The sequence below is a fragment of the Nannobrachium achirus genome (genome assembly GCF_963921795.1).
Source record: "Nannobrachium achirus genome assembly, chromosome: 19".
Lineage (NCBI taxonomy): Eukaryota > Metazoa > Chordata > Actinopteri > Myctophiformes > Myctophidae > Nannobrachium > Nannobrachium achirus.
Window position 1 is genome coordinate 32,646,474 of NC_137826.1, and position 20,964 is coordinate 32,667,437.

A 20,964-nucleotide genomic window follows, 5' to 3' on the forward strand; every position below is an offset into this window, starting at 1 on the left:
CATATATGATACATCCCTTTTATGCCCATGCATGGAGATCACTGTCTGAACCAGCCACACAGATATGGCATTCCCATATAAAGTTAGACATGGGCTTAATATTGATGACCATGCCAGATGGCAAGTCATGGCCCATATTTGTGTGGCTGGTTCAGATAGGGATCTCCATGTATGGGCATAAAAGGGATTCTGTTAGAGTAGTTCCCATGACATCACAACATACATTTTACTTGTCTGGTCAACGTGTGTGTCGAAAAGTACCAAATATCTTGGGCACATTATTACAGACACCTTAGAGGATGATGAGGATATGTCTAGACAGAGGAGAATGCTCTATGTACAAGCTAATATGTTGGTTCGTAAATTTCACCACTGTACTACTGATGTTAAGGTTAACCTGTTTAGAGCTTACTGCACCCCTCTCTATACAGCCCCTCTGTGGGTGAAGTATAAGAAAGAGAGCTTACGGAAGCTGCAAGTAGCCTACAATGACTGCCTTCGCATTCTGCTAAAGAAACCCAGGAGCACAAGGGCCAGTGAGCTCTTTGTTACTTTGGGTCTCACCACCTTCATGGCTCTGTTGAGAAACCTGACTTATAAATTCATGTGCAGACTGGATCGCTCCTTGAATGGATTAATTGGACTGATGGCAGACCCTGGATGTAGCTCTGTCAGGTACACTTCTACCATTAGAGAACACTGGCATGAGTGCCTCTTTAGCTCCGGAGGGGCTGGGTAAATGTACTGTACTGTTTCTTGTTTATTTTTATTTTTTATCTTGTTTGTGTAATGTATTGTTTTCTACCCTGTGGGCCTTGAGCCTGTAATAAAGTTTATATATATACAATCCCTTTTATGCCCATACATGGAGATCCCTATCTGAACCAGCCACACAAATATGGGCCATGTCTTGGCCATCTGGCCAGTGATGTATATCGATGACATCGGGGATCATATATGGGCATAAAAGGGATTCTGGGGAATACCCATATATGGACTTTTAAATAGGTGATGTCACTTGTGATGTTACAGTGATGTGTCAAGGGAACCACAGTGTTAGGCATGACCTTCGCTGGAGTAGCGGGAACGCCACCGTCGCCCCCTGCAATGTTGTGGCCCTCGGCTTGGTACCCTAGACATAATTCGGCCCTTGGGGAAAACTAATTGGGGAACCCTGCCATAGGGTAGAATCTTGACTGTACGTTATGAGCTTCCGACAGGGCTACCAGTAGGTGTCATACCCGACACTAGGGTCTACATTTCTCATTGGAAGAGTAGTATTAACATACTCTACCGCATAGATTAGTTAAAATAAAGTCGTATTCATTAAAATAACTAAAACGTAAACACTATGTAAAATCCTGAGTGTTAATTTAACTCTGTACAAATCTCAACAAAATGTATCCATACGGATCCATTTGTACGCTCATATGTGTACGCTCTCTGAGTTGCAAATGGATCAATTACCATTAATGAGCCAATTTTCTCACTTTCACTTTCTAATCGAATGCACTTCTACCCTACGCGCGCTGTGGAAAATAGTTTCCGTGGCAGCAGTCACAAATGAGATGTTTTTTTTTCCTCCACTACGTTAAGGATTCGGTGCCTTTTCCCACACACGTTCGGACTAGATTAGCCAGTAAGCCTCTATTCTCACTCTCCCCCGGTGTGTGTCTCTCAGAACAGGCTTTGAAATGAATATGTTCAGCTTGTGAAACACACTCCCAGCCACTTATCCAGACTTCTCAACAGTGATTCGGCTCAAGCACATAAACAGTGCTGTCATGCACATCCACCACAGACAGACAGCACATACAGGGGCGTCACAAGGGGTAGGAAAGTGGGACTGAGTTACTAGGGCCCGAGGTGGAGGGGCCCTAGTAACTTTAGCTATTGAAAAATAGCAGATATACAAGCTCACAGCGCGGCACCAAGTGCCGCGCTGCGAGCTTGTAGATCTGCTATTTTTGAAAAGTCGTGAAAATATGTGCAAATCTTTGAATATGTATTTTTTAAGCGAACATTTGTAACTCAAATTTTGCTTCTTGGGGGGGTCCCTGGAACTAAATATTTTGAGATGGGGGTCCGTGGCCAAATTCATATCATTTTGGGGGTCCTTCACATGAAAAGGTTTGAGCATCACTGACATGGAAACATGGGTTTCTTGCACACATTTTCACAATTTCACAAAAATAGCAGATCTACAAGCTTGCAGCGCGGCACTCGGTGCCGCGCTGTGAGTTTGTATATCTGCTATTTTTCAATAGTTAACATTCATGGGGGGCCCCGCAGTGAATCCTTGTACCCAGGGCCCAGAATTTGGTGTGACGCCCCTGAGCACATAAACAGTGCTGTCATGCACATCCAGACAGACAGACAGACAGACAGACAAACAGACAGACAGACAGACGTGCACATTCTCTCTTTGTCTTTCACCATCCCCCAGACACTATTCACACAATAAGGGTTACCACACAGTAAAAGCAGTGTGTTAATTTAACTATTTATAATTATGAGAGTATATAAATGTGGGTTGAAAGGTCACTGGTTCTACCCTTGGCTTGCCCAGTCTGTGTGTCGAAGTGTCCCTGAGAGAGACACTTAACCCCTAACAGCTCCTTCCAATGCGCACTCAACTGAGCCATCTTAGCAGCCATATGCCGAGTAAATGCAGAAAAAACCCACTCATCCTACAATGTCACTCAGTAGCAAAAATAGACAATCTACAGGCTCACTAAGCATCGCATTATGACTAAATAATGAATTAGGTAACACTTTCTATGAAGCTTATGAGTGTAGTTATGAAGCATTATGAATGCCCTCATAATGCATTATAAATGTGGGCTTCATAGAAAGTGTTACCATAAATTACTAGAAGAGCATGAGACTAAATACTAACGACATTGAATCCATTGGAACTCAGGTTCTTTTTCCCATTTCCTGAAAAGTAATGTTTTAGACTACAAGGTTCCCAACTGGCAGTGACAATGTTATAATAAAGGGCTAAGAAGCAATTTGACGTTTCCACGAGCAGCCATAAAACACTGAGATGTGACAAGGTTTCTGCCAAAAGCAGTTTTACAGATGCATGTGTAGAGGTCACGTTAGCCCAGACGAGGTTGACAGGCCTCAAACACAAACACTGCCGCAAGGCGTCGGCGACGGTCTGATTCATTTTGCACACGCTCGCAAGGACAGTCTCACACAGATTTAATGTGACTGACGTGAGTGTGACGTTTGTGAGTCACATCTGTCACATCTCTCAGCTTGCTCTTCACATCTCTGGCAAAATCATAAAATAAATAATGATTAAAGCCTCCTACATCAAACATATAATTTTCCGAATGTCTGTCTGTCTGTCTGAGTGAGTGTCTGAGTGAGTGTCTATCTGTCTGTCACAGCGTTTCTCCTCAGTGGCTGGAGCAATTGATCTGAAATCGCATCACCATTAGCATATGAACACACCTGACATAACTGTGAAGCCCGTTTGTCACTTTCACAAATCGTATGCTGTATATTAGCATTTTTATGCTGTATCTATATCTATTCTGCATCTAGCTTGAGGCACATCTATTCTGCATCTAGCATGAGGCAAAATGTTTAACCAGCTATGTGTGTGTGTGTGTGTGTGTGTGTGTGTGTGTGTGTGTGCAGGCAGGCGGGTGTGTGTGCAGGCGGGTGGGCGGGTGGGCTGGGGGGGGGGGGGGGGGGGCAGTATCTCTGTAGCCATTAAACGAAACGGGTTTCTTACATTGATGCTCCAACAGTACATCATGCAAGCACCAGTTAAAGTTACTTTCCATCCCTCATATACTGTGTGCACAGTGCACATCCCATAACCCACACACTGCACATCATTTTGGAGCTCATATCTTTGAACGGGTAAGGGCTAGTGGACAAAGTTTAGTCATACACTTCACCAACTAAGCACTGCAGTGAATAAGTACTTTTATGCACTCGAATAAAAACATTACAACATCGGGGCTAACAGCCAAGAGAGGAAAAACAATTTTGAGAGAATCAATTAATCAAGGGCAGGGATGAAATGGAACCTGTCAGAGAGTCTAAGTCAATCTAAAGTAAGAACAAAGATTTCCACAGAGCTCAGCAGCTTTCCCCCGTGAGATTGAACTTGTCGTGGCAATTGGGGTGGGAGGTGAATATCCTTGTTCTTGCTGCTTCAGGCATATTGCTTGAGCATGACCCTGCAGGATGTCCCAAACAGTTTTTGGTTTATAATATTCAAAGTTCAAAGTTAAAGGTTCATGTATTTATTGCTACATCTTGTGCACAGGTACATGAGTAAAAACTGTTTTTTGTTCAGCTTCTCTCATACACTATAGCAGCATAGGCAAAAATAATAATAAAAAGGGGGGGAAAGAAATAGAAAGAGAAAATAAAAACAAGAGCAAAAAAAGATTATTCAGCATTTATCAGTAGCTGCCACAGTACACAGTACAGTTAAATAAACAACTTCACAGTACCTTCTATAACAGTTTAGTAGGTAGGAACAGTCAAGCGTTAAGGTAAAAAAAAGAGACCGGGTTAGCATTTTCTCCTGTTCCATGCATACAAGTTTGAGCTACAGATGGATATAAATTATAGCAGAAGAGGGTGCTTATCGACAGACTCCCAAGATCATAGAGGGCATTATGGCTCCTTTGTTTGCATGGGTTAGGGTTAGATGAGATTAAGGCTCCATAGTGGTTACCTGATTTTAAAAGCCAGCCAATGACTCTGACTAACATTCTAAAAGCCCCGCTTCGCCAAACCTAGACAGAGGCAGTGCAACAATACTATTCTCAAGAATAGTGATCTTTTTTTAGATATCTGAAAGGGGGAAAAAAAGACATCGTCTTACATCTGACGAAGCCGGAACCTCCCACACGCGCACGCACACAATAAACAATGTTATTTAGAGTACTTCACAATGATGTATAGTGTATAGTACTTCACATTTAACAGTGTTTACACAGCCGGGTTAGTCAGTGTTGGGAAACACTTATAGAGAGGCAGTAGAGAGCATTGTGTAACTAGAAGAAGCAGTTCCTGCAGAAACTGCATGGGCTGTACACATCCCTCCTCAGACGGACTTTCGATTCAGCTCAATTTCAAATGTCTTGCTCAAGGACAGGAGACAGCAGAAAGTTGGATATGGTGGTTGTGTGTACTGCATTCAGAATTTTTGGATGTTATCTTATACATCTCTAGTGTAGGCTTGTTTGAAAAGAAAAGTTCTAAAGGACCCACCTCACTCAACATTTATGTCCTTCCTTCGTACAAAATGTTCCAGAATAGCACACATTCTGAAGCTGTCCGCCTCCTTAATTCACCCTTTGTCAGCCTCCTTTTTACTGAAACCAAGTTTAAAATGAGAATTTAATACTCAGAATAACAATAAGAAGCAACTGAATCTTGCTTCATGAATCTTTATGGGCTAATGTTGGACATCTCCAATATCCCTCTGGAGTTCTTTGAACTTGGTTGGTGTGTGCGTGGCACTGCGTGCGTGTTATATCTACAAGTAAAGCAAGAAAAACAAGCCCAAAGTTGCTTAATTTTAAGCGGACTTAGCAACTATGGTGCAATATAGCAGATGTTTTTGAAGCACTGAATCTACTGGGTCGTTTGATGTTGCTGTTAATTCCACAGTTGTTTTATGTATGGTGTTCCTACAGTATGTGTTGGAAATGTATTTTACCCATTTATTTTATGCTTTTGGGATTATTGTATGGGCTGGATATTACCCATGTTATCGGTTTACCTCATATATCGTCACTGTCTGGCCAAAACCTCTTAACTCCATTTTTTAGGTTTTTGATTTTTTTTGGCATAAATCAGGGCTATTGAACACCCTTTACAGCTGACTAAGATGAGTGTTGGTTAAAATAATATTGAACCAATGGAAAGTAGTAAAAAGTGATTGGGACAAAACCTTCTAACTCCACACTTTCTGCCAAACCAGCTAACTCCACCTGATTGGCCCTCTCTTTTTTCATAAATATGTATGTGCTGTTGAACACGCTTTACGTCTGTGTGTTGGTTAAAATAATATTGAACCAATGAAAAGTAGTAAAAAGCCCTTCGGTCAAAAACTCCTAACTCCACTTGAGCAAATTGAAAATGAACATTTGGGGTTTCGGCCCGACAACCCTTGATATTATATGGGCTTTATACCGTATGTGGGTGGTACTACTATTTTGTATTTTTTTTCCGTTTAAGTGATTAAGATTAAGACAAATTAAGATTAAGACAATCATGATGATATGGCAATACATTTTTACTACTAATCAAATGGTACAAACAATTCAGCCAGTAGTTTTCAGGATAATGTTATTCGGGACGGAAGTGGTGGCCGGACAAACAAATGTCTATCATGTTTTCCATGCTGATTTGTTTGAATACTTTGTCTAGTATTAATTCCTTCACATATGGTACTATAAGTAAAGACTCTCTCCATGGTCTCCAGTTGATCTCAGTTTGGTATGCATGTTTTCCTGAGCACAAACCCTGCGCAGCTGGTCTGGTCCCATCATGACACCACTTCTCCCTGAGGACTCTGTTTTGCTTATGTGTCATATCGTCGTTGTCGTGTGGAAACCTGTTCTGTCCAAAACTGTTACTTTTTTATTAGTATTAAAAATGAAAATAGCAGATCTACAAGCAAACAAGCTTGTAGATATGCTATTTTCACAACGTTTGTGCAACACTCTTGTATGATGAAGTGTGGCTTTAATTTACGAAAGAACATAGTACAGTATTTTTGAAACTTGGAGTTACAAGGTTTCTGCCCGACAGTGATGATATGGAGTAAGAATATACAGAATGTGCGTGTGAGTGGCAAGAGTATGCTTTTTTTTACTGTGTGTTTGTATGCGTGTGTGCAACGCGCACACACACACACACACACACACACACACACACACACACACACACACACACACACACACACACACACACACACACACACACACACACACACACACACACACACACACACACACACACACACACACACACACACAGCAACTCTTGTGGACGAGCGTGGTCTCGTTAGGAGGGTGGACTGGACACACACTTTGACATTAATGAGAAGGCTTTCAATTCAACCCACTATTATCATGCATCACTGTGTCTGAACCAGCAGTTACAGAGAGGAGCAGTGTACATAATGAGTGCTGATTAATTAATTTAGGCCAAACAGGAGGGTTGGCTCAATGCTAATTAACACAGGAGCAGGAGTCGAGCTGGAGCCATGTTGTAGAGGCAAACAACAGGTGACTCCAGCAGTTGTGATTCCCACCTGCAGTCATAATGATCGTGTCATCTGCAGTGCGTTACACAGTGCCAGGATGCCTGCCAGTTTAATGCTGTGAAAAACTCTATATTAGTTTATTAGTTTTTGTCAGTGTTGTCAGCCGGGTTAGTCCGTTTTTAATGTAGTCGATAAGACATCCTGGCTCCACTCTGACCTCTTGTGGAGATTCTTGTGCATTGCAATGTGCACAGCACTGTTGGGGTTTACTACCCACTGTACCCAGGCAAAATAATAAATAAACAATAACTATTCATATAGCAATTATATCACCTAACAGCACAGCACAAACAATTAAGTACTAGGACAGGACACAAAACAAAATAGATTCTTATGGCATTTTAAGCAAGTTGCAGACCCCTTACACTTTAGTCAGTGAGTGAGGAGAGACTCTGAGACCCCTGTAGAAGACTTGGCCAGTGGGTAATGTAATGTGCTTGGTTGGACAGAGGAATTCAGCACGATTCCGCAGAGGTCATTTTTCAATGGAGCTCAGCAGAGGGTCAGCGCCCCGGCATTTAAAAATCTATTCTTTGTAGTTTAATTAAAAAGCACAAGTAGAGGGAACCACATTACTTTTAAATGTTGAGAAATATCTGTTGTTGTGGAGAAGGCTGACCTCTATTCAGTCGTGTATCATACCCTTTTCATATATTAATGCTGTATTTTATTGTTGTCGTTTTTCTTTTTTACATTTGAGAGTTTTCGCCTGACTACTACTTGGCGGGCCAACTTATACTGTATATCTGACAGTTAACTAAAACCTCTGCCAGCGTTTGGCCCAATGCCTAAACAATAATTATGTTCTGCAAAACGTATCATGGTGACATGCCTTAGGATCTGTGACTGGGTGCTTGACGTGTCCTCTGAACAACCTCACATAGAAACAGTTAGTCAACTTAAGCCAGATTCATAACTTCCGATTCATCCTGAAAATATCAGCCCGACAAGCTCACAACGCGTCGCATGCTCAGCACATAAATATGAGCTTGTACAGTAGGTCTGCTATTTCAGGCACATGAGACCGTTCGTTCGACGGAGCATAAATTAGGCTTTACCCATGTCTGTCTGTCTGCCCTATCATCTTCAACGCAGACCCATGCAGTCTCGCCTCAGGCTCTACGGAAGAGAAAGCGGAGGCTTAATTTACTCCATTTGCTGAACACATAACAGAGGGATCAATTTGTCCAGCTCTACCTCATTCTGCTGGGACACACTTTAGTTCAGCTCCAATGTGTCTGCGTGTCAGGCAGCTTTATGTTTTTCCTCTCACAGTACATGATGTCAGCTGATGACATTTGGGCTTAACCCATTAAAGACCTGGACCGTTTTAACCACTTTAACCATTAGTTTATACTTTTGGCTATAGATTTAGATCTGCTAATTTTTTTAAATCTTGACATTTTGAGCAAATCTTTGGCTATACTGTATATTTTTCAAAGCAAACTTTTGTAACTCAAATCTCTGCTTCTGGGGTTCAAATACATTTTGGGGGTCCTTGACATGAAAGGGTTTGAGAACTACTGATTTAGAATCGGGTACATATATTCAAAGACTTGCACAAATGTTCACAAATTTTAAAATCTACAAGCTCTCAGTGCGACACTCGGTGTCAGAAAATGTTCAAAATTCAATCTGGTTTATTACCATTTATTTGTAACATGACTAGTTTGACATAACTTGATGCATGTCTTCATGCACTTGCAAAGAGGAGAGAGAAGTGATGACTACTTTTACATAACTTGATGCATGTCTTCATACACATGCAAAGAGGAGAGAGAAGTGATGCCAAATGAGAAGAATTCTATAGAAATATAAACAGCATTCCCAACAGTATTTCTTGCATAGAGGAAAGTCAACAGCATGCCCAATAGTATTTCTTGCATAGAGGAAAGTCAATAGGGTGACCAAAAGCAGTGTAGTTCTTTCTCTGTTGAGCATTAATGTGCTCAGACAGTAGAAACCCACCCAGAAGATTTTTGAGTGAAAGTGGAATATTTCATCAAATGGTGGCACAAGAGGAAAGGCCATGGGGCCATCAAAATCATTTGGAGAGATTGATATCGGGGGCTTGGGCACAAATATTTCCACGTTCCCCAATTCTGCTATCCCTTCTTATATTGCTCCTGGTTGAATCAAGAAGCAAGAGTCATGAGGGATTTATTTGTCACTTGCTCATACAGGTACAACGTACAAGCAATGAAATGTTGGAGGACATGTTCCACGGAAACTACGCTAACACAATACAACAGCAACAACAAGATAATAATGTTAATCTTACTTTTTTTGCTACCATTTTAGGATAGGATAGTTAGAGCAATTATTGTTGGACTGTTGGAAGGTCCTGGGTTCGATTCCCGCCGGGGGACGATGTGGGCGCTGGGGGCATGTTCCCTTCTCCGCGTCATCAGCGCCCACACCCTAGGTGGGGTTGGCGAAAGGGCCTTTCTGTGTGGAGTTTGCATGTTCTCCCTGTGTCTCCCTGGGTAGATACCCTCACAAAAACATGCTGTAATCCTGGTCTCTATAATGCCTCCCCCTGGCCAGCCGGGGCGCCTGATGGAGGGGAATGGAACCGGTTGAAATAACGTGTTCCTTCCACGCACTACGTCCAAACCAGGGAAATCCCCCCTGTCAGGTGAAAAGAAACAACTTGGACTACTCATGCACTGAAGGAAGCATGAGGTCAGCCTGTTGTCTCCCCAGAAGCGGCAGAGGGAGTGCAGAGCCCAGGATTACATAGGCAATTGGCACTGGGTGAAAAAATGGGTTGCAAAATCGTGGGATAAAAATAAAAAATAGATAAAAAGAATGCTGTTGGACTGACCGTCCGATCAACAGATTGGCCGACGGTCATCTTCAGAGCCCTGGGGGCTTGAAATAGATGGAGATACAAATATGAAAGCAAACATGCCACCAGGCTAACACAAAGAAAGAGAAAGGGGAGAGAAAAATAACTCTCTCAAATGACAGAGCAGGACATCATAACTGTGTTAGAAAGTGGGGTACCCGGCCATATCTGCCACTCATTTGTATACAATTTTATGAAGGGAGTAAGATAAATGATTTTGGCCTACATTTTAAACAAACAGTCTCACGGGTGTCTCAAAATAGCAATAATTTACAGTAGGTGCAGAGTAAATATAAATATGCTGTATATCTGATGCAGAAGACAGGTGAATGATAGCTTACAAGACAATGTTTTCCATCCATGGTTGACTGGAGGATGCAGCTTTTTTACCACCCTTAAGTGCTCACCAAGACAGCCAGTGAACATTAACAGAAGACAACCCACAGATGCGCTCAGAGACCTGCACAGCTATTTTGACACCTGCCTTGAGGCACATAAAGAACAACCGCAGTTTTCCCCTGCAGATTATTTCAGCAGGGAACTGTGCGACGGGTTCGGCGGCTTATTATTTCTCCTTTCTCCCTGCGCTTTCCTTCCCCTATCTCTGAATAAATGTCAAGCTTTGCTCTCGCTCAGGAAAAAAGAGGGCAAGGACTTATGAATCTCTATATGGAAAGGTTAATGCATTCTTAAGTTAATCAGTTACAGCAGAGCTTTCGGCAAACAGTGTTTTTTTGTGAGTTGCCAACTCGCCATTATTCACTCTCACACACGTGTGTCTATTATAATGAATGAGTATGATTATGTCAATGTTTTCTCCATTATAGATTCAATTACTTACTTATTCAATACCCTTTCCCTTGTCCAGTATTTTGTTGTCAGGGTCATGGATGCCAGATTGTTTAAGTTGTTTGCTTTTTGTAAGCAAACCCTATTGCCAAGTTGAAGAATTCACAGTCATTTGAGCAAACTGGGAAAGTTTGCCTTTTTCCAAGAGTCTCAGTAATCATGGCACTGATGTTGTGTTCAGTTATAGAATGGCGAAGAATGTTTTTAAGGTTATTATGCCGTTGTATTTGCAAATAATATTTATTTATATTACAGTGTGGTACATTCTCGTAGCAGCAGGGAAAAATGTATGTTGAATTATTTAGTGCTCTTTACAGCACATCAGAGTCATCCATTGTCAACAGAAAAAAAAAACTGCAAGCAAATACACAACAAATGCACATAAATATTCTTACACAATAGTGTGCAAAGCTCTACCCACCATGAAAACCTCAATGTCATCAAGGTTGCGTCTGGGAACGTATCCAGCTATTTATTTTGTGTAAATGACGCCTGTAAGAATGCCTCCCTCTGAATACTCAACTGATTTAATCGATGATTAAAAGAAAAAAAGATGAATAAAACAATGCAAAATGCGCTTGTAGATCAGCTATTTTCCTACATGTGTGTGAGACACCGTTGCAAAGCGAAGTATAATATAGCACTTAAGTGGTTGATCATACTAATCAACTTAGCCAATTATTACAAAATATTCTATTCAAATGTGTTCTCGTCAATAAAACAACAGCTTATTCCATTCATCGTAAAAGTAATCGACAGAATAATCTAAGAAAATAATCAATTAAGCACACACATTTTAACATTCAACATTTAAAAGTAATTAAAAAAGTACCGTAATTATATTCAAAACAAAAGTCACTTAACTCACATAATATCTAATTTCAACAGAGTCTTCATTTCAAGTTACTCAGCTAGTGGCTGTGTGTTTATGTGTCAGTCCATGCTATATAACGCAGTGCCTCCCAACCTTTTGTGGACGAGGACACACGAGAAAATCATGACATTATTTCTCCACAGACTCCATGTGGGCAAGAACGACCTCCTGACCTTCTATGACGGTGATGACCTCACAGCCAACATCCTGGGTCAGTACAGTGGCACCCGCTCCCGCTTCAAGCTCTACACCTCCATGGCAGACGTGACCATCCAGTTCCAGTCCGACCCGGCCACCAACATCTACGGCTACAACAACGGATTCATGGTGCACTTTTTTGGTGAGGGGACGTCGTCACTGCTGAACAGTGGGTGGAAAAAGCACTCAAATGGATTACTTAAGTAAAAGTATCAATACTGCAATGTAGAAATACTCTGTTACAAGAAGAAGTACGGAATTCAAAATGTACTCGAGTAAAAGTTGTCATCAAAATGTACTCAAAGTACCAAAAGTAAAAGTACAAAATGTTTGAAAATAGCAGATCTACAAGCTCACAACGCGTCGCGATGCGACGCGTTGTGAGCTTGTAGATCGCCTATTTTCAAAGATCCTACATATAAAATATAAAGTAGTTAATGTATGTTTTATAATATTATAATGTATATCTGCAAAGTAACTAGTAACTGAAGTTTTCAAATGAATGTAGTGGCGTAAAAGTACAATATTTGGATCCGAGATGTAGTGGAGTAGAAGTAAAAGTACTGGAAAATGGAAATAGTTAAGTACAAATAACTCAAAATTGTACTTAAGTACATTACTTGAGTAAATGTACTTAGTTACTTTACACCACGGCTGAAATACTAATGGCTCTATTTTTGTCCATGCCTTATCCCTTATCCCTAAACTCTTTTGCCATTTTTTACGATTTTGAAAAACATATATAAATATTTCAAATAGCTGATCTACAAACTCACAGCGTTTCGATGTAAGTTTTTTAAAACGTTTTTCAAAGTAGTAAAAAAAGGAAAATAAGTTTAGAGAAAAGGGGTAAAGGTATGGACGAAAATGTAGCTCTAAATGTTTTTCTTATTCACATGCATCCCTATTCTGGGCATGTCGTATTAGGTGAACACTTGAAATAGAAATGGACAAGCATTTGGTGAATATTGCAGAGTTACGTAGTGTTGCAATGCATCGATTGGCTATTTTACCCAAAACGATATGGTGTAGAGGGAAAGAAATGAGGAGGCCATGAAGTTTGGTTTGTCATTTAATTGTGCCAATCTTTCTGCTGCTGCTGTGTTGACAGTGTACCGTATGCAAGTCATTATTTTGTGGAGACATACTGCACCGTAATAACTTTAAGCTTTTAGAGCTAAACGTGATCTTTTTCACAGCTGTGCTCAGAACCAGAAAGTATTTTAACCATCAAATGTTCTTTGAAAATCATCCTGTGGATTGTTAGTGTGAACACAATTATTATTCTGTCAGCTGAACAGCTCTAGAAGACAGTTCCTTGATGACATCATGAGTGTTTGCTTTCTCCTTTTAAGCTTTAGGAGATTGTTCACAACTGGCTTATGTTCACAAATCCTGACAAACAGAAGGACATTGTTAGATTATCCACATGCTCAGAATAGCAATAATACATGTAAGAGAGAGTGTGCTATGCTATAAGATATTGGCACGTGTGTGCTGCGGTTGTAGGCATGAGGCAGTGGACTGAGTGCTGTAGATCTTTTTGTATGCGACGCATTGTGAGCTTGCGCTGTAATGCGTTGTGATCTTAGAGGTCGGCTATTTTCAATGCTTGACTTCTACACAGAGAGGGCAATTCTTTCACAACATAAGATGCTGCATTAAAGTTCAGGAGAGTTAGACAAGGCAATTCTCTTGAATGCTGCCTTCATGGGTATGGCATGGAAAGGGGGCATTTGCGTTCTTTCACCTTAGTAAAAACTGCATTCATTGTCTTGAGAGGGCACTTTTTACAGATGGATAAAAGGGCAGGGTCTCAAGCCCCCTTTGATGTCCATGTGTGCACGTGCCTGAGTAGAAGTATACTGGACATTGGAAATACTCAAGTAAAGTACAAATAACTCAAACTTGTACAACACTTAAGTAAATGTACTTACTAGTTACTTTACACCATACATGGGCAACTGGCGGCCCGAGTGCCACATGCGGCCCCAACCTTCACTTAATGCGGCCCTCAGGTTGATATTAGAGTACTGATATATTATTGATTTCAGCTGTTACAATTCAAAACATGGAAAAATTAACCGCTTCAATTACTTCAGTTTATATCAGTAGCTAAATGACTAGTATTAAAATGTTATTGTATTTGTTATGTCCAATGTATTTGTATTTAAGTTCATAAATTAACATAAGAACATATAAATGCATTTGAAATTAAAACAAAAAGAAGTTACTTTTCAGGAATCCAATTCAAAAATAGCAAAAATAGCAGATCTACAAGCTCAAAACGCTCCATCATCAAAGTTGCCCACCCCTGCTTTACACACTGACTGTGTTCCACATCAGTTGCAGTTAGCCAGTGCTTAATGTCCTTGTGTCCTTAATGTCCTTATGTGCTGCAGTCAAAGGGACAACAGAACAGACTGGCTGGTGCCGCTGCCAAGCCATATGCCGTGGCTCTCCTGGCACACAGCAGAGCACAGGGCACTGGTCTTGCAAATTAGTAGCTTTAAAGCCCTCAGTGTTAGTTTAAAGAGGCATGAAGCCCTGGGCTGATTTTGTAGTTTATTTTCTGGTTCAGGGTAAATACTAAAACATGACAGGCTGCATAAGGCTTACCTTTATAGTGCAACGTGATGTAAGCAACACAGCTGCGGCTCGTAAAATAAATGTACAGTATGATGGGTGTGTTGGAGTTAAGGTGTGTGTGAGTGTGTGCCAAAGTGCAAGCATTGACAATACTGCATGGCTACTGTCTATGTTTGTACATTGGCACACCTAAATCACTTTAACCTGTACAAGAAAACTGACCACAAAATCTGGAAATCCTTTAACTCTGAGACTGTATTAATTTACGATTTGACCCGTAAGATGAATTGACACTGAGGCTTTTACTGTGTACTGTATGTTCAATCACCAGTATATACGTTGCATATAGGACACACTTGCGATTCATTATCAGCACAGAAGGTTTTGGTTTATTCCTCAGAGCCTACTCTGGATTTGCCTGACTGGAGCCGAATATTGCTGTTATCAGCTGTAGAAAACGACAGAAACACAAAATCCTAATAAGTAGCATAAGTGTCTGTCTGTGTGTAGGTAGATATGCATGTATCTAAAGTACCTGCGGGTGCACAGACACACGCTGCGCTATACTACATATGATACTGTAGGTAATGTAGCCCATGCCTGTATATTGTTAGTGTGGTTGTATATATTGAACTTCAAAGCCATGTTCTATTCAGTCGCCCTACGTTCTTTATTGGCACAGAGCTCGTGGTGGGGGGATTGGGGAGTAAAAAAAAAGAAGCACAAAGTTCCTTCTTTCAGGGAATATTACAGAAAAGTTCCCCTCTGCACCAAACCTCTTTGCCGAAAATAGCCGATCTTGTGAGCTTGTAGATTTGCTATTTTTGGCTAGAGTTCTCAGAATATGGACGCTAGGGTTCAAGTGGTTAATATAAAAAAGGAGAAAAAAGGTTTCTATGACACAAAGATTTGAAGGACCCCCTGTAGTAACTCTGGGGACCCCCTAGGGGTCCCGGACCCCCTGTTGAAGACCTCTGGTCTAAGTTATTCCGACATGGATCATTCATTCTCTGCTTCACATTTCTCCATCCTCCTCCCCCCACCACCTACAGAGGTGCCTCGGAATGACACCTGTCCGGAGCTGCCGGAGATCACCAACGGCTGGAAGAGCACGTCCCACCCGGACCTCATCCACGGCACGGTGATCACCTACCAGTGCTACCCTGGCTACGAGGTGGTGGGCTCCGAGATCCTCATGTGCCAGTGGGACCTCACCTGGAGTGGAGAGGTGCCCACGTGTCGGGAAGGTGAGATAGCATAGGACGGACGGTACACATTTTAATTTCCTTTCTGTTTCCCCTCCTTGTTCTGTTGTCCTTCCAGTTGTAGGGGACACATATTTGGTTATCTGGTTAAGTGGAGCCCAGGGAGGGAGGGTCCACTTACTTGAGCTGTATTTTATTTTATTATCCAAAAAATCTACAAGCTCACAGTGCTACACATGCAACACGTTGGTAGCTTGCAGATCTGCTTTTTTCCTCTATTTTCTTTTCCTTTTATTTTGTTAATTTTCTTTTTTTAATTTTTACAAATCTTCTCCTGGGGCTCCCTGCGACAAAATATTTTCAAATACATATCAATTTGGGGATCCTTGAAATTCAAATGTTTGAAAATCGCTGGTCTAAATTCTAAAGTTGATCAATACAAAAGGATATTCAGTTCCATCTAACACGTCTGATCCTTTTACTGTGATGGATAGTAGGCCACAGTCCAAGCCGGATAACTCATATTGCTGAAGATTGGAGACCATATGATATCTATGCTGATCATTCATCAGTCATTTTAAAAAGGTGTATGACCATTAATCTTTTGAAAACTTATGGACTGCGCAGCCTGATCATCAGTTCATGCTAGTGTAGCCCTGCTATAATTAATACAAGACAGGAGTCCTGTGTAAAATAGAAGAATAGGTTATGTTTATTGGTACAACATAAGTAATGGGAATAAGCCAGGCTGTTTGTTTTATTCTATTGTAATTCATTAAGACCCACCTTAATCAAAAGAATAACGCAAAAAAGGTTATAGCTCGTTTCAATTGTGGTCCTTTATTATGATGTGTGGTGATTGGGTGCATGAAATGTATTGAGTTAATGATGTGAAATTGTGAATTGACTTTGGCTTGCTGCTGGAATTACAATCAAGCCATGTTAACCACACCATCAAACAACACACTACACTTAGTTGGCACCAACCTTTGTACACCAACTCCTCGGAGCAACGTAAAAGAAACAGTATAGAATACATGAAGCAAAGCCAAGTGTACAAAGCACAGCACTCCAAACAAATTAGTGCAAAGAGACCCTCAAGCATAATATTCTTCATTGACCGGAGTCTATACCAGGGCACTACACTTGATCCCTTCCTTTTTCCCATCAACACCAAAACTCTTCATCGAAAATAGCCAATCTACAAGCTCTACACGTTCACAACGCGTTGTGTTGTGAGCTCATAGATCTGTTTTCGCGGAATGTTCACCCTTGAATAGGGTTCATGTGGTTATGGCAGACCATTAAGTGCAAAAGAGCACACTATATGACAATAAGTCTATAAACGATTAATAGAATCCCACTCACTCAACAACCAGCTGATGTGCAACATATACACTGATTGAAAGATAAAGAAAAGCAGTCAACATAAACCTGATGGCTCTCAACGCTGTATGTATGCCAATATATGCAGTGGACCAAGACATCATCAACCATAGCTTCTCCACTTCATCAGACTGCCATGCAGATTTTCCCCATCACAAAACTTTATCCAGCGTAGTGTTAGGACCCAAGGATTGGCGGCTATCTATCTGATCGAACCCTTCAACACCCCCCCCACTCCCCTTCAGACTCCACCTTAGCCCATAGCACTTACCGTAACAGTTGCCTACCCTCGATGATCATAAAGGCTTATGCAAAAGCAAAATGTGTAATTTAGCATTTTTATATGAACCGATGCCAGGCCATTTTCAACTTGGCATCCTATCATACAATGAAGCTCTAGTGTGTATTGACCGATTTCTCAGAGCGGCAACGATAACTGCGGTGTCAAGCGGCACCTATGTGTGCGCGGCTGTGCGCCGACAGCTACAAGCTATGTGCAGCTACATGGCAGCGCTCTGGAAAAAGAGAAATAGCTTTGATGTACTAATTATAGATATTTTGATTTTAAGGGTTTTAGTTGATAGGTTCTTGGTTAACCTACGCTTTTAGTTAACTACTTCTATGCATTTGATGTATTACCTTGTGCTGTCCTTGCTTATTGTAAGTCGCTCTGGGTTAAGAGCGTCTTAAATATGCTTAAATTGTAAATTGTATCTGCCTGTAAAAGGCCTTACATGCTGATCACTCATGATGTCACTTTTATCCTCTAGTGACCTACCTCCCCCTAGTGGCTACACTAGGTTTCAATAAACCTCATTCTTAATGTTGCTGTATCTTTAGCTTGGAAATGTATAGGATATCTTTGGTTCACTTTTAGTTGTGAGAACAGCAATCCCTTCACAGTGCCAATACAACATGGAAAACACTGATATTGATGGTTAATTAATTGCGTTGAACAATAGGCATCAACACATTATAAACAATACAAAGAGTTACAGTATGTATCACATTAAATTATGTTCTTATCTTGTGGGGTCCCTTATGTTGCTTGTATTAACCCATTTAGACCTGTGGTAACCTGTATACATACGTATACGACACGTAACCTGTTTATACCTCACAATCTGGGAAAGCATCTGCGTCATTTCATGTTTTCATCTGCTACAGAGGAAATAATATATTTTTTCAGAAAACTATTAGGATTTAGACATTTTTTTTTTAGAATCTGCCTCAGTCAGGTCTAAATGTCACACGTCATGTGATTATTATCATTAACGCAGTTCTGTACAATGTCATTTTATTTTATTTTGTGGACCAGTATTGATGTGTCAAGACCCAGGGAATGTGGAGCACAGTCGCAAGGTGCAGACGGGCAGCCGCTTTGCAGTGGGATCAACGGTGCAGTACATCTGCAACAAGGGCTACGTCCTGTCTGGAAACAGCCTGCTCACCTGCTACAACAGAGACTCAGCCATCCCCAAGTGGAGTGAGAGGCTGCCTAAATGCACTCGTAAGGGATCATCTGCTATTTTTGGAAAAATCATGATTTTTTTTTTGCAAGTCTTTGAATATTTAAAAGTGAACATGTGTAACTCAAATATTTGCTTCTTGGTGATTCCTGGAACAACATACTTTGAGGTGGGGGTCCGCAGCCAAATACATAGAATTTTGGGGGTCCTTGACATAAAAAGGTTTGAGAACCACTGATTTAGAAGAAGGATTTAGAAGACATAGAATCAGGTCAAAAATACTTCCACAAACACTCACGATTTTTCAAAGATATGCAGATCTCGCAGCTTTTTTTCCCCTCATATACTAAATAATCTACAATATTTTGTTGTGGGGAGGGGTGGGCCTTGAGGATTATTAAATATGCTTGTAGTGCAGAGCTCAAAAAAGAATGCTGAGAATCACTGATGCAGGATAATGTGATGATGACATCCAAACCATGCACAAGCAGAGTTCCTGTGCTCTGGAACCAAAGCTTTTGACCAGGTTATGTGCGTTGTCACACTGTCTTCCTGTCAGCTGAGAGGTACGAGCCGTGCAGGAACCCTGGTGCTCCCTCCACCAGCATGCAGAGCTCAGAGAAGGCCTTCTACCACGCAGGGGAGATGCTCACCTTCTCCTGCCACGCAGGATATGACCTGCAGGGGGAGCCCACCATCCACTGCATCCCCGGTCACCCGTCACAGTGGAATGGCACGCCCCCCGCCTGCAGAGGTGGGTAATGACTACACGCCATGTTATGCAACATGCCACACACAGGAAAATAAAGGTGCCAACTGGGACCGAAACAGCTTGGTTCTAAAAAAGGTTATTTAAACAGTAAAGAACCCTTAACCACTTAAACCCTATACTTAATTGACCGGTGTCTCCCAGGGGTCTATCCAATTCCCCCCTACCACTTTGTTGAAAACGGCTGATCTACAAGCTCACAGTCACAACACATAAGCTTGTAGATCAGATATTTTCGGTAAATGTATGCCTTTTAAGCGCAGTGCTAGCTGTATAGCTTTTTTTACTGTACTTTTTGGCTACTCACTAACTATAATTACTCTTTTCTAGTATCCTCAACCCAATATGTGAATGAACGTAAGCTGGATGGTATGTCATTATGTCATTATGAAGCATTACAATATCATAACATTTTTTGTCTATTACTGAGGAGCCCACGTACCGCGATAATATGTTTTTTCTTTCTTTCTTTTTTCTTTCTTTCTTTCTTTCTTTTAGTTGCTGATTCAGAAAATGGTATGGAGGGTACCCATGTAGCCCTCGCTGTATTCATTCCAACTGCAGTCATTTTGGTCATTGTCCTTGGAATTTACATCTACTTTGCAAAGTAAGCAGAGGGGAAAAGTTCATTTACAGTATTTATCTTTACTCCTTTGTTAGGTTTGCAATTTAAACAAGCTTTTATACAACGCTTCTCTCTCCTCGTCACGCAGATTCCAGGGGAAGTCTCTCAGAATGCCGTCATCCTTGCCACCGTATGACAATATGACTGAAGAGTCAGCCTTTGAAAACCCTGTGTATGACAGCGGAGTAAGTACAGATTTCATTAACCTACAGGACGTGGACTCACAGAACACCATCGTGCTGTCCTGATCCCTCAACATCTGATTGTTCAACCCACCTGCCATCTCATGTTTCACCAGCAGAGGGCAATGTCCACCCCATCTTCCATCCCATCATCAACAGGATGACCAAGTGGTCCCGCTTCCATAGGCACTTTGACCTCTCGAGGGCATGCTTAGTTTTAAAACGTCCACCTATGGCAGGGGTCTTCAATGTTTTCAGACCAAGGACTGAGATTAAGCAGGGACCACCACAACCTGTTCAGATATTCCATATAGTTTCATTGTTTGACAGCACAATCATCAGTGAATTTTGGATTCATGACAATTAATCTTTTAATATATTTAACCACTTGAACTGTCAATACTTAATAAAGTTGACCTTTCACTATGTACATAGTGAAAGGTCAACAACGCCTCGCAATGCGAGGCGCTGTGAGATCTGCTTGTAGAGCTTGTAGATCTGCTATTTTTGGCCAAAGTTCTCAGAATAAGGACACTAGGGTTCACATGGTTAATATAAAAAAGGAGAACAACATTTTGGAGGATCCCTTGTAGTAACTCTGAGGGCCCCCTAGGGGTCCCGGACCCATGGTTGAAGACCCTTGACCTATAAG

The 20,964-nt window shown here is 41.2% G+C and overlaps 1 protein-coding gene across 1 annotated transcript in view; it reads left to right on the plus strand.

The window, feature by feature from the left end:
- The window catches only part of LOC308305016 (seizure protein 6 homolog), a gene marked incomplete at its 3' end in the record, with an annotated part of 62,920 nt that extends 42,542 nt beyond the window's left edge, over positions 1-20,378 (plus strand). The window contains exons 9-15 of the mRNA XM_080749654.1: positions 12,033-12,229; positions 15,729-15,923; positions 18,586-18,777; positions 19,296-19,490; positions 19,836-19,874; positions 20,004-20,112; positions 20,219-20,378. Coding sequence (XP_080605780.1) covers positions 12,033-12,229; positions 15,729-15,923; positions 18,586-18,777; positions 19,296-19,490; positions 19,836-19,874; positions 20,004-20,112; positions 20,219-20,378 — 1,087 coding nt within the window. The remainder of the gene's footprint in view (positions 1-12,032; positions 12,230-15,728; positions 15,924-18,585; positions 18,778-19,295; positions 19,491-19,835; positions 19,875-20,003; positions 20,113-20,218) is intronic.
- Between the last annotated feature and the right edge of the window lie 586 nt (positions 20,379-20,964).